Raw genomic sequence first — 13333 nt, forward strand, 5'->3', positions numbered from 1 at the left:
GCACAGGTATGACTTGTATTGTTGTGACAGAGCTGTTTTTAATGTACTTTCATTGTTCGGTAATTATCAGGCTAAAGTCAGTATTCAATGTGAAAAGATAATTAACCAAATTAAGTGTTATTGTTAGCAAGTGCCCGTTTAGGAAGCATCCTGTCTGTCCTCCTGCCTTTGTATTGGCCCTAAAGGGTTGGAAAACGTTCTTATTACATAGCTCAATGTTCTGCCGCCAGTATCAATTAACAAAGGCCGTCAGAGAACCACGGTGTGACTACCTGCAACAGCGCTCTCCAAGCTCCTCACATGAGCTCAGGTAAGCAAGAAGCTACATGCCCCAGGGCAGGTCTGCTGGAAGCCACTTGCGAACGGAGATGCATCCTACAACTTCACTTCCTCCTCCCCTGAGCTCATCATCTCCAGCTCTGGAGAGAAACTACTGCTGACTGTTGAATTCAGCTCTAACAATGCTAAGAAAAACTAATCAAAATGCATACATGTTTAAATACATATTTTTATGCAGATCATTAGCAACACAGGCAGCACTAACTGTTCCTCAGAAAGATGCAGTTTATTCAAATGGTATAATCCCTTTGCTTGACAAAAATTTGTAAAACGTATATATTTATCAATGCTGGAAGTCATTATGGACTCTAAGAAAGGCAACTGAGGAAAATTTTTCAAGGATACCGGAATACACGCAGACATTTCCCATAATACCTTCATATAAACATATAACGGTTCTGAAAATTGTTTACATGGTCCACTTAACGGCTTTGTTGCTTTGTCTAACTTATTAACTCTTTTTCATTGCACCAAGTCCTTCTGCAGAGCTGAACTCAGCATGTGATTCGCTATGAGTATTCCATTGCAACTCACGAATTTACTCTCTTAATTAACTCATAATTCCTTTGCTTAATCGACAACATATAGTAGCCTGTCATGGTAAATGCTCATCATCAAGACTTCACTACTTTTGTAAAGCATATGGTTATAATTTATACTTATCAGACACAAGATTGTTTCATAATGCTGGTAATTCTAGTTTTATTGTGTATGTGGTTTTAATTATAAAATTTTAAAATCTGTTTGTTCAAAAGCAAGTTTCTAGCCCTCGTGCATTTAAAACTAGTAACTGGGATAAAATGAACATAAAGATTTAAGAAAAGAGACTAGAAAAGTAACCAGTAGAGCTCAACTCGTGCAGTATAACCAGCAGCTAACTCGTTGCGTTCAGCACATGTGGCAGCAGATGCCTCTCCTACCCCAAAGCAAGATGATGATCACACTCAGCCCAGGGCTGCAGACCTGGACTTCAGTCTGCCCTCTGCCTGGAGGACTGCAGGATCCTGTGAAAGGGCCGCAATTACAAAGGCAGTTATCTAATAAATACAAAAATGCATACACGTGTAATAACAAAATTACAAAGACAGTTATTATAAGAATTAAACGGAAAAGATTCCAGAGGCCAAAGCATACAAAATCCACGTAAAACCACACAAATAAAGCCTCAATTGACACAGTTTTTCTTCATTTGAGATACTAATTATTTGCACTCTGATTGTACCTCTGTTGGTAGGTGTCTTTTTACAGTTATTATATACACTGAAAAAGAACTAGAAAGTCCTCCTAGTCTGAAACGTCCTCTAATTACATATACTGGAGATTAATTAACATTTAGCAACAGCAGTGAATTAAGTAAAGGCCCACTTACGCAGCATTTCATCTTTAAGAGCAAAACTGTGTAGCAGAGGAGATACATTTGTCTTTTACCGAGAAACCTGGTGAGGCTAATTCGGAACGGGAAAATATCTCAAAAGAACTCAGAGGTCTGCAGAGCTAAGACCATAAATTAATTGACAGAGAGCACAGTGCATAAAGTTGCAACCATCTTTCAAGTGTGTGCAGCAGGAACAACTCCCGTGCTCTACCAGAGCATGACAACGCAATGGTTCCTTCTACATGGGGGACCCAGAGTTGCTGCTGCCCTTATGAAGAATCTCTCCCATTCTTCAAACTTCTAAAGCAATCTAAGTCAAACAAAAAGGGACAAAAGACATTGCCAGGCTTGATAAACAAGTAAGCAAAGTTGTAGCCTGGCCATTTTATTCATCTCTTCCTCCCTGTTTCAAGGTTCAGTATACAAACTGTGCTTCCACCACAACTGCCAGGACTCTGAAGCCACGTTCCTCCTTTTTCCCCCGAAAACCTTTCAGTAACTTCTTCCCTTAAGGAAAAAACTCCGCCTTTTATCCAAGATCCAAATCAACCGACACCTTGGCTGCCAGACAAGCTGTTAGTCTATTCCTTCTCTGGGCCAACATGGTGCCTGTAAATACTTCAGAACAGGAAATGAGGCAAGTTCCCGGTTCCCTAGGAAATCGTGATTTTCCAGGAAATGGAATTTCTTTGAGAACTGCTTCTAAGTGCTGAGAGCAAAGCTCAGTGCCTCCAAAGAGACACAGCAAGGTGTAAAAATCTAGCATCAGAGGGATGCCATTAAGATGATCTTCAGAATCAAACTGAGGAACAGTCCACAAGGTGTGTAATCAAGGACACATTCCTCAGACTAAACAAACAAAGACATATTTAAAGAAACAACCTGCAAGTCACCCACCTCCTCACACATCTTTGTCCCAAATAGAATTTTTTCCATTTTTAGTTTCTGAACAATAGAAACAAAATTCACCCCAAAACAGGGGAATGCTGACTTACAGCATTACGAAGAACAATGGATAGAAGATACAAGAAATTAAGCACTCCTAATTCTGTGGGTACTCATATGAAGAGTCAGTTCTTAGATCTACTGACCCTGTCCAAAGTACTATGTCATTTTCAGTCTCCTTTTGTAACTTTCCTTTTCCTTCCCATGGACTAGTTCCATTTCCTGCCTCTCCACCCGGCCGTCTGCTGATGTTTATCACGAAAATGCCACGAAAAACCTATCATCATCTTTGTCGTAAGATCTGTAACCTTTAGGACACTTGAATTACTTAAGAAAAGTTATTAAAGAAAACCAGTTCCTTTAAAAATTCAACTGTTACTTCGCTTACTGATTATTCAACAATAAAAGTAAGTAAAAAGGAAAAAAATTCTGAGTATGTCTGGTAGGAATTACACAGCTAGAGAGCCACAGAGCAGTGAGGTGCAATGCTTCTGGGTTCTGCTTCTTTGATGGGGGACAAGAGGGCTTCTGGAAAGATACTACAGAGTCTTAAAAACTTAAGGGAGTGGATTCTGAATATACTTACTCCATGATTGCCATTGATCCCTTCAGTGACAACATCCAGCCCTACGCGTATCAATATCTTACTGAAACGTAAAGTGCGGATTAAGTTCTGGAGGATAAATCAAGATTGGTTTGTTTGTGCTCATGCTTTGTTCAAAGCACGCGTGCATGACCTTCTACGTTATTCTCTCTTTGAGAATACGTTATTCTACCTTCTATGTTATTCTCTCCTGAAATGGGAGCTTCCTCTGAACAGCATGAAGAAAATGGCACAGGTTTTAGCCAAAGGAAGACACCCCTTGACTGCTCCACTATCTTACTTCTCCCAGTTAGCCTTTTCACTCCAGCTCATCTGATAACACATTCCAGTGAAGCACCCACTTGGCTCATTATGTCAAAACACGAGCCAGCCCACGAGAACTCTCTACTGACAGTGGAAGAAGCAAGCAGGCCAAGAATTCGATGCTACACCCATGAGAAATAGTTAAATTCTTGTAAATCTTTGGGGGCCTCCATATCCCAGCTGTTAAGATAGAAAGCCTACAGATGTATTCCAAGACTTGAAAAGGCTGATCTCCAGAAAAAGGGGAAAACATCTGCAAGATGTAGTGCATGTGGGAGCTTCTGCCCTACTACCAGGGATTCCAGAGACCATTCTGAAATACTGCCTTCTTACAGCAAGTATTTGTGTAGATGCGAGGAAGGCTCAAATATGCAATGACATAAATATCAACCAAAGAAGTATTAGGGCTTAGAAGTAAATAGCTGCTTCTGAAATAATAAAAAAAGCAGTTCTGTTTTACCACATGGAATTTTTGTCACTCCTCAAGCCTTGTATCTATACTCGTTGCAGGTGGAGGAACTCCAGCCCTATGAGGAAAACCAAACGAACCCACCCTTTCAAGTACTCTGCCAAGGGAGAGGGGACAAGGTAAACACACAGAAGAAAACCTTTCTTCTCACTTTCCAAATATGATTTATCTTGTAGCTTGGGCTTCAGGACAGCTGCAGACGGGGCTGTCTTTCTCCGCAAGAAAGATCAAGCTGCCTATAAATTGGTACTGAAATGAAAAGGTACTTTTTGGTGTAAAGCTGAGCAATTGTAAACACTCAAAACAGACTCGTTTTGGGGAAGCTCAACAGCCCAATGAAGACAAGAAAACGGAATCATCTGGCAGCTCCCAGACAGGTCCCATCTCCAAAGCGCTCAGAACTCTGATTTTTGTCCCTCAGGTGCAAGAACGACTCAGGCTTTCCTGGCCTAGCAATGACAAAAAATCCTCCTCCCTTTCCAATACTTTTCCAATTAATATTCTCTACACATGAAGGCTGCTAACTACTGTTTCTGAATCACAAGCATGGCCTTACATGCTCAATTTTTATTCTTCTATTTCATCATTAATCTTTAAAGAACTGACCAACTTTTTCACCTTGATACTCGCCCTCCGGCTCGTCCAAATCTCTGTTGCTCAACCATAAGTCTAGGGACTCTATGCAATTGCTTTAACTCCCTGTACTAGCGCCATCTTTTCTACTGTCTTTTCTACCATATTAAACTCCTACCCTCTGCCTTCAAATCCCATGTAACTGTCTATACTTAAAATACGTAACTCCATGCTTTTGTTCAAACAACTACTCAACTCAAGCTTCTCTCGGCAGCAAGTCTGTTTATTATTTAAGGAAATAGGAAAAAACCCCAACTTTAATTTTCACCTACCTATGGAACTTATGTTCTTGCGACTACATTCCTTTACCTCCCCTAAACTCTCCCTACAGTTTTTACCTCCGTTTGTACTATGTACAGTTGTGGACTGTTCACTCTTTAGGACAGAGAACTTTTCTTTTGTATGTTATTCAAAGAAAATCAGTTCTCTTCAGTACTGTGAAAACAAGAGCATTGAGACACCACTTTTCAGTGCCTAGCACATGGTAATGTCTTGATTCTGGAAGAATACTTCTGGTGTAACCATATATAACAATTATTCTGTTAAAGTTAGACTGGTATAAATTCCCAGTTAGACACACTATTCCAGAACAAAATTCTGATAATCTGGTATAATTACCCCACTTCCAAAAACATGAGTAGTGATGCCTAAATAACATCATCCTCATTCTGGAATAAAATGCCTACACGGGGAGTAATACCAGCCTAATGAGCATAAAAGCATATTTTGGGGTTTTTTTAGTTTCTGTATTGTTATGCCAAGAAATTTCATCAGGTAGAGACTGAAGTGATTCAATCAGCATTACAGTAGTATGTATCCTAACATTAGGCAAACATCAGCCTAATACACAGATTATGTGCAGTTCATTAGTTATTCAACATGTATTAGTAATTATGCCTGACTAAACCTACTGATTACTTACTTTGAAAGCTAAGTATCTGAAAGACAGGCAAACGCAGTACGCTAATTCAACCACCAAACCTTCTTCAGGAAACGAGAACCACATCTCGAATCACAACTCGGTGTGGTTTGAAACACACAGCGGGCAAATACGATACGCAAGAGGCCACTTTAACCACAATCAGCAACGTCTATCACAGTCACATAAAATACAGGTTCCTTTTCGCATACCAAAGGTCCCATGACTTGTTACTGTCGCAAAACTCAGGTAGATTCCTGCTTCCAGAAATACAACTTTCATAATACACAGCATTTTGATTTCTTAGGATAAAGGTCTTATTTACAATCCATAGTATCAATAAGGTCATGCCAGTCCTTATGTAAACGTCTTTGTGAAGTATGGGGTGTTTTACAGTTAAAATTTATACCAACCAATCTGATATTGCAACATTATATACACTGTACCTATCTGCCTTTAAAAAAAAAAAAAAAAAGAAAAAAGAAAAATCCAATTTCCCTCCATGCACAGGCCTCAATGAGCAAGAGAAATCTGAATTTGCACTTCTGGTTTTCTAAGAGAACATTGTACCTCCCTCTTCCCCCTCAAAAAAGCTGTGGAGGGTGTTAGCCCAGTATTTCAAGTCTTAAATTTTTTCACTTTTTTTTTTCCCACTCAATGCACTAACCTCGCTGTTGCGAGTTTCAGGAGAATTTCAGAATTCACTCTTTACTTGCCCAAAAAAGTTTTCTACGGGCATTTCTCCCAATCTCAGAATAGCTGAGGTTGAAGGCGACCTCTGGAACTCCAACCTCCCTGCGCAAAGCAGGGGCAGCTACCGCAGGACCTTCAGGACCCTGCCCAGTCAGGTGCTGAGTGCTTCCAAAGACGGAGACGCCAAAACCTCTCAAGGCAACATGCTCCAGCATTTCACCGCCCTCACAGTAAAACAGATTTAAACCATTTATTAGCATTCAGACCTGCTCCCGTTCCCTTGCCTTACTGCCCACTTACGACAATATCGAAATGCATTTTCAGAGTGCACCATCGAACGGAACAAGCCACGGAAGCTTGTGAAACCACTGCCCATAGGCTGCTGATGCAGAGCACAGTCCGGCTCACACCACGGTCAGGTGGAACATTCTGCAACTGGGACAGGGTAAGAAGCTACACAAACCTCAGCTAGTGGTGGGGATTTACCAGGCTGCCTCTGTGGCCCGTCCCCCCAGCAGACGGTACCAGTTCACATTTGACTTTGATCTACTTTCATGCGAGCTGTGCAATTAGGATGCTATAAACAAATCTGGATGCTATAAGGAGGGAAAAAACCTTGAACACCAATCTTTCTCAACTATTAATCCAAAATACTGTTCAGTATTACACACAAAAGACGATATTCTTTTAGAATAATTGCTAGACTATTTACAAAATTATAAAAAATTATTTAACTAACCCATTCCTCCACTCATTCTACTCTTACTCATCTAGTTCTAAAATACCACAGAAGCCTGTTAATCCACACACTGCCTGCAAGAGTTGTTTTAAACTAGCAAATGCTGGAAACAAGCAAGCAATAAACCCACCAAAGTCGATGCATTACCAGGTGTATTCTGTTGATTTGAATAAAAGTGCAGTTTGGTTGTAATTGTTTACAATATTTTTAATTTTTCAATTCATGAGTGTCTTCCACATAAATTTTGGAAGTTCAAAACCACATACCCCAGGAATGAAAGCAATGGCAGCAAATTACATTTGGGGTGGCAGAAGATGGAAGTCGTGGAAAATATCATGAAGATACTGAACAGCACTTGCATGACGTTCACAGTGTATTGCTGTAAGCTGGCACAGAGACAGACCTACAGTGCGCGTGTACGCACATTGTCTTCTCCTGGTAAACAAAACAATTTGGGAGTCCCCAGAGGCCACGAGGATGATACTTATCGCCATGCACAGAATACAGATGCAGTTGCAGCCAGACTAATGCTGCCTTTTTTGCTGCTAATTCATACAGACAAAACTTTTTTCCAATTGGTTTGCCCATGGATTCAAGTTTTGAGCCTTAGGAACACAAGATCTCTGCAGAGGAATCTCTTATTCAAAGTCTTTAACGTGAGGTATGGCAAAGTGCTATTTGTGCCTATCACTTAGCCGAGTTCTGCACTTATGGATCACCAAGCCATGCCAAACCAACAAGTGAGATATCCCCCTGAAGAAAAGGACTTGGCGGTGCTCGTGGACGAGAGGCTCCACATGAGCCCTCAGTGTGCACTAGCAGCCCAGAAAGCCAATCGTATCCTGGGCTGCACCAGGAGAAGCATGGCCAGCAGGTCGAGGGAGGTGATTCTCCCCCTCTACTCCACTCTCGTGAGACCCCACCTGGAGTACTGCGTCCAATTCTGGAGCCCACACTACAAGAGAGATATAGGCGTGCTGGAGCGTGCCCAGAGAAGGGCCACGAGGATGATCAGAGGGCTGGAGCACCTCTTCTATGGGGACAGACTGAGAGAGTTGGGGTTGTTCAGTCTGGAGAAAAGAAGGCTCCGAGGAGACCTTACAGTGGCCTGCCAGTATCTTAAGGGGACCTATAAGAAAGCTGGGGAGGGACTTTTTAGGATGTCGGGTAATGGTAGGACTAGAGGGAATGGATTAAAACTAGAGATAGGACGATTCAGACTGGATGTTAGGAAGAAGTTCTCCACCATGAGGGTGGTGAGACACTGGAACAGGTTGCTCAGAGAAGTGGAAGTTTTTAAGGCCAGGGTGGATGGGGCTCTGAGCAACCTGATCTAGTGGGAGATGTCCCTGCCCATGGCAGGGGGGTTGGAACTAGATGATCTTTAAGGTCCCTTCCAACCCTACCAATTCTATCATTCTATGAAAAGAAGCCTGAGTTGTTTTACAACTGTAAGCATGTTACCACCATTTTCAAAACATTGATAACTGTCTTGTCCTCTTTTCTACCAGATCCTACACCTGATTACGGATCCTTCTTATCTGATCTGTTAAAAGACGAACGCTTTCACCCTGCAATAGGTATAATTAAGTAAAGACAGCTCTGCAAATTTTTGTTTTGTTTTCTTAAACAAATTTCCACAGGGTTTTTCTGACAGCCAAAATAGAATTACTTGTAGTTTATGACTCCTTAGAAACCTCATCTTGCAGTCTAACTCCTCCATTTCTGTTCTTATTTTTTTGCAAAATGGGTATCTCAAGTTCTCTTTGGGTAGGAGAAAACAGGAATGGAAAGAGAAGGTGTGTGAAGTCTGTCCGTTTCCTCTTCTCACACCACCACTGACCTACCTCTAGCACAGTTTAAAGAGAACCACATGCAACTGGTTCAAAGCTCACTATTACCAGCCTTTGGCTGGCAAAAAGAAAAGGCATATTTTAACACACAGGCAAGGCATACCACACCGTATGGAGCTGAACAGACCATCTCTATCCACAGCTGGCCAAATGAAAACTACCTATACCTATTGAGAGGTTTTGGGCCTAGCAACTTCCTGAATTTCTCACAAAATGGAGATGAACCAATGAAAAGCAGGTAAATCCCCATACCGTTCTTTGTGCACTTGACTTAAAAATGAATTATAAAATTGGCTTAATTTTGTACTTCTGTATGTAAAATGGGCTGGGACAATAACACGTGAATAATCCAGATGTACAACAATAATGAATAGGATCTTGAGATTCCCTATTTAATGCAAATTTGAGTGACATTCTAAATGACACTTGCTTCCTGCCCATTTTCTTTAATGTACTTTTTTTTTCAGTGGATGGCAATTCTCGCTCAAAACCAGCGTGAAGCAGCTGCAGACAATCTCGGTGAGAGCACTCCCAGTCCGGCAGGGCCCGCCTGGGCAACACTTGCAACAAACAGGCCCTAAAACGTTAGGGACACGCTTTGTTTTGTTGTTTTTTTAAACATACATTCCCAGCAATCTGTATGCATATTTATATGTTAACCACCCGTTCACACTTCTAAGAAAACCAAAGTCAGTTAATTAATTCAAAAGAGGCTTGGAATTTGATAAACCATTACCCTCATTCTCAAGATCAACTACCCGAAACAAGCCTCAGTGCAAAATGAGATCATGATTACTGATACAGAGGACCAACGCCCCAGCATTAAGCAGCACTTTCTGCTGGAAAGCTGGCCTACGTGCAAAATCAGAATCTCCTGGTGAAGAGCACTTACAAATATTATTAGACTATAAAAATAAAACTCACCAAGAACACTGCGGACTCCAGCATCTATTCAGGTTTCTCATCTTACAGCCTACAAAAATCCCTGCAAATTCAAAACCTCCTTTGCTAAAAATACAAATTCATAGTACAGATCATGTTCAAAAATCCAAACAAAGCAGACACATTGAATTCCGTGACGATTCAAGAAATTACAATTTTAAAATTGCTTACTATTCTGGTAGAGAGAAAAAATAAATCGAAGAGGTGCTCTCATGTAACACATGAATTTTAGCTGACACTTTGAAAAGAACATGCATCATCATCAGCAATAGATACTATTCCTATCATGCAACAAGAATTCATGTTTGCAAGCATAATTTTGCTATGGGTGTCTATAGTCAAATATAGAACCTCTGCATCCAAATTATGAAAAATATGAACAGAAGTCAGCACAGTAATGTTAGGCACATAAGCTGTTTACTGCCCTATCAAATCTGAGAAACAACACATTGTAGCTGTATTAAAAAGCACAAAACCGTAATTTCAGGCTAAACATCAGCATGCTATTTTCGCTTTTCTACAATTAGTATCTAAATACCTTACGTAATCTACTGCAGTCAGAAATGAAAAGGTTCCCTTGTATTGTCACTCTCTGATGCAGGCGCCCTGCCTATCATCAGCCACCATACAACTTACCCAATATCCACAACCTCTCAAGGCTTTTAAGACCCTCTACTTTATTCTGCTGAGCACAGAGGATAAAGACCCTCATTGCACACTAGAACAGAACATTTTCAGTGTTTTGCTTCCATATTTTTCTTGATTGTAGATTACCAAACCAGCTAACACAGCCGGGACTGGTCAGGTTTTTCAAAAATCATACTGGATAAGATTCTAGAGTTGCTGATTTCCTGTTATAGGAAGTAACAGTTCTAGCAAAAGAATCCCCAAGGCAAAATGTTTAGTGTTCCAATGTGTAAGCTCTAACAGCCTTTGTTCTTCCCTTTGCTATATTCATTACTGCTTTCTTCTCTCTCTCCCTCGCCCTCTCTCTGAATCCTTCAGCTTTCACTATAAGATACAAATGCCAACTCAAAGTACACATTTATTTTTTTAGATAAGGGGGAAAAAAAATAATCCTATCCATTATCTATTGCTTTGAGTTAAAAGTAGTCATCCCTCAGGAGCTGATGCACTGCCCATCTGGTTTCCTATTCTTATTTCATTACTGCACAATATTATAATTCATGCCACTAATAACCCACTGGAGCTCCATCAAACCTCTAAAATACATCTTTCCACTTGGCTGCTGCAAAATCCTCCCTAGGTTACAACAGTTTAAGAAACACCGTCCATACTATTTATTTCCTGGGTTGTTTTTTTTCCATGTAGGCTATATTAAGTACACGTTTAACACTGAAGACCTTAATTCAGAATTAAGCATTGGGTTACTCAGATATGTCCAAACAAGCAACCTTTAAATAATTAGGCAACAAATTCTGAATGTGCAATGCTGTAAAACAACACAGAACAGTTCACTGCCATGTGGTTCACAATTTATGATTGTCACTCAGAGGCCTATTCTATATCACCGCATTGTGAAAAACCGTCTATCTGGCTATAAGATATTTCAATGATAATACTGTATTTAGCTAAGATATCCGTCTTTACAAATAATAGCTTTAATCCTATTAAAACTGGAGGACGTTAATAGCATTTCTTTAGTAACACTTAAACAATTGTCTCCTTACTAGTGTGCCAAGCGTGCAATCAGGAGCCAGGTTTACTTTTCACATACATGTACCTTCATGCTATTGTTATATTCATACCCAAAACACCACATCTCACCTTGTGAACCTTGACCTTTGAAAGATTTTTTTAGCCAATGCTCAGTTACTGCCACAGATGCATTACCTCTGCAAATATGAAAGGGTTAAAGGCAGCCCCAATCAATAGGCCTACAAGGAAAAAAGAAAAAAAAAAAAAAGGGAAAACGGATATGCCTTACAGCATCTTTGCAATGCTTTTATGCACAATTCTACAACAATATTGTTTCCTTTTGGCCTTAGAGAAAGGCACGACACCCCCCCACACACACTTAACGTCTCCTGAAGAAGAAAACCACAAGACAGCACCCTGTAAATAAAACAGCATGCAAAGCAGCATTCTTCAGTCACAAGCATAACTACAATTACAAATCATTCAATCAATTTTATTTAGTTTAGTTTTAAAATAGACTGCATAACCAGTGTCCCACCCTTGCAAAGCAAAAATATTTTAATAAGGGTCATAAATCTCAGCTCTTGCCCATTCCTTAAGCATAAAAAGGCACGAAAAGCCAAAGTAATCTCAGTTACTGCAAATATGTACATTTATATACAGAATCCTTTATGACTATATTAGCCACATACCAGTGCTGTGTGTCTAAAGTGTGCATTCACATACTGTTTTGGGATGGTATCTTTCTGCAAGCTCCTCTGCTTTTGGCTGCCATGAAGGGAGGAAGCTATCCCACTGTAGTAGCTCAGTGACTGCATTGTGTTCAGGAGCTGATCTGCCTCAAACCAGTTCCAGCCGGTTCTGGTCACCCTACATAAAAAGCTATGGCAACCCTCGCTGAGTTGCCAACAAGTCCCTGGAAATCGCAGGGGCTGTTTTTTCAGTGGCGGCGGGGCCAGCGGCGGCCCTGTGCCCCTGCTGCCCTCCTGCCCGGCCCGCGCAGCCCCCTTGCTCCCCAGAGCCGCCCCACACGCTCCCTTCTTCCCCCCCCCCCCCACTTACCTCCCACAACCTGGCTGAAAGCTGGGAGTGTGTGCGTGCCTGTCTGTAGCTAACAAAGAGACCGCAATAAAAATCCTCACAGGATCTCTCTTGCAGCACCAGGCAGGCTCGGCCACAGCCCTGGGAGACAGCCTGCTCCCCCCTCTCTGCCCCCCTCAGCACACGGGGCGGCTGCCCACCGCCGCCACATCGGCCCCCTCACGCCCGTGGCCGTGGGGCGGCCCATCCAGCGCTTCTCCCGGCCGCCCTCCCCACTCCTCGCCGCCTCTGGGGCCGCCCGGGTGGCATTTTCTGCTCTCTGCACAGCGCTGCTACCGAGATCGCCCGCAGGCGCGCCTCCCTCCCCTCAAGAAATCCATTTCCGCAGCAGAGAGATGCCTGCAAAATAGTTCCTTTGCCCCCTCCTCGCAGCACCGAGCTGGCTGCTGAGCTCTTTTCTTTTTTTTTTCTTTTTTTTTTTTTTTTCCTTGCTATTCAACTATCCTTGAGGCACTGCAAAGCGGCAGGCTGCAGCCCCCCCCGCCTGCCCACGCCGCGGGGGAGGCCCGGGCACCCCGCAAAGATGGCTGCTGGGCGCAGCCTGCCCTCGGCCCCACGCCCGGCTCCGGGCGGCTCCTCGCCGAGGTCACGGCTCCCTGCGGGGCCTCGGTCCCTCCAGAGGGCCCTGCACCCGCCTTGGCCCACGGCAGCCTTGCTCCTGGCCCGCTCCCCCTTTCCTCCCTGCCACCCAGGGCCTTCGGGCTGCGGGGCCGCCGGTCGCCCCCGGCCCAGGCGCTGCTCACCCGGCTCCTCTGTGGC

The 13333-nt window shown here is 42.5% G+C and overlaps 1 protein-coding gene across 22 annotated transcripts in view; it reads right to left on the bottom strand.

Moving 5' to 3' along the window:
- Positions 1-13333, bottom strand: part of LOC128902022 (zinc finger protein 532) — a 47426-nt gene that overhangs the window by 32937 nt on the left and 1156 nt on the right. For 2 of the 22 annotated variants that reach the window (XM_054184292.1, XM_054184290.1), the window contains exon 3: positions 12200-12389. The exons of 7 other annotated variants lie outside the window; for them this stretch is intronic. In XM_054184292.1, the coding sequence (XP_054040267.1) occupies positions 12200-12248 (49 nt within the window). In that variant the 5' untranslated portion in view covers positions 12249-12389. Of the gene's footprint in view, positions 1-1259; positions 1520-9796; positions 9881-11602; positions 11713-12165; positions 12476-12535; positions 13326-13333 lie in introns of those variants that run through there. 13 more of the 22 variants (XM_054184300.1, XM_054184298.1, XM_054184296.1 and 10 more) reach the window with 12 other exon arrangements.

The sequence above is a fragment of the Rissa tridactyla genome, chromosome W (assembly GCF_028500815.1).
Source record: "Rissa tridactyla isolate bRisTri1 chromosome W, bRisTri1.patW.cur.20221130, whole genome shotgun sequence".
NCBI lineage: Eukaryota > Metazoa > Chordata > Aves > Charadriiformes > Laridae > Rissa > Rissa tridactyla.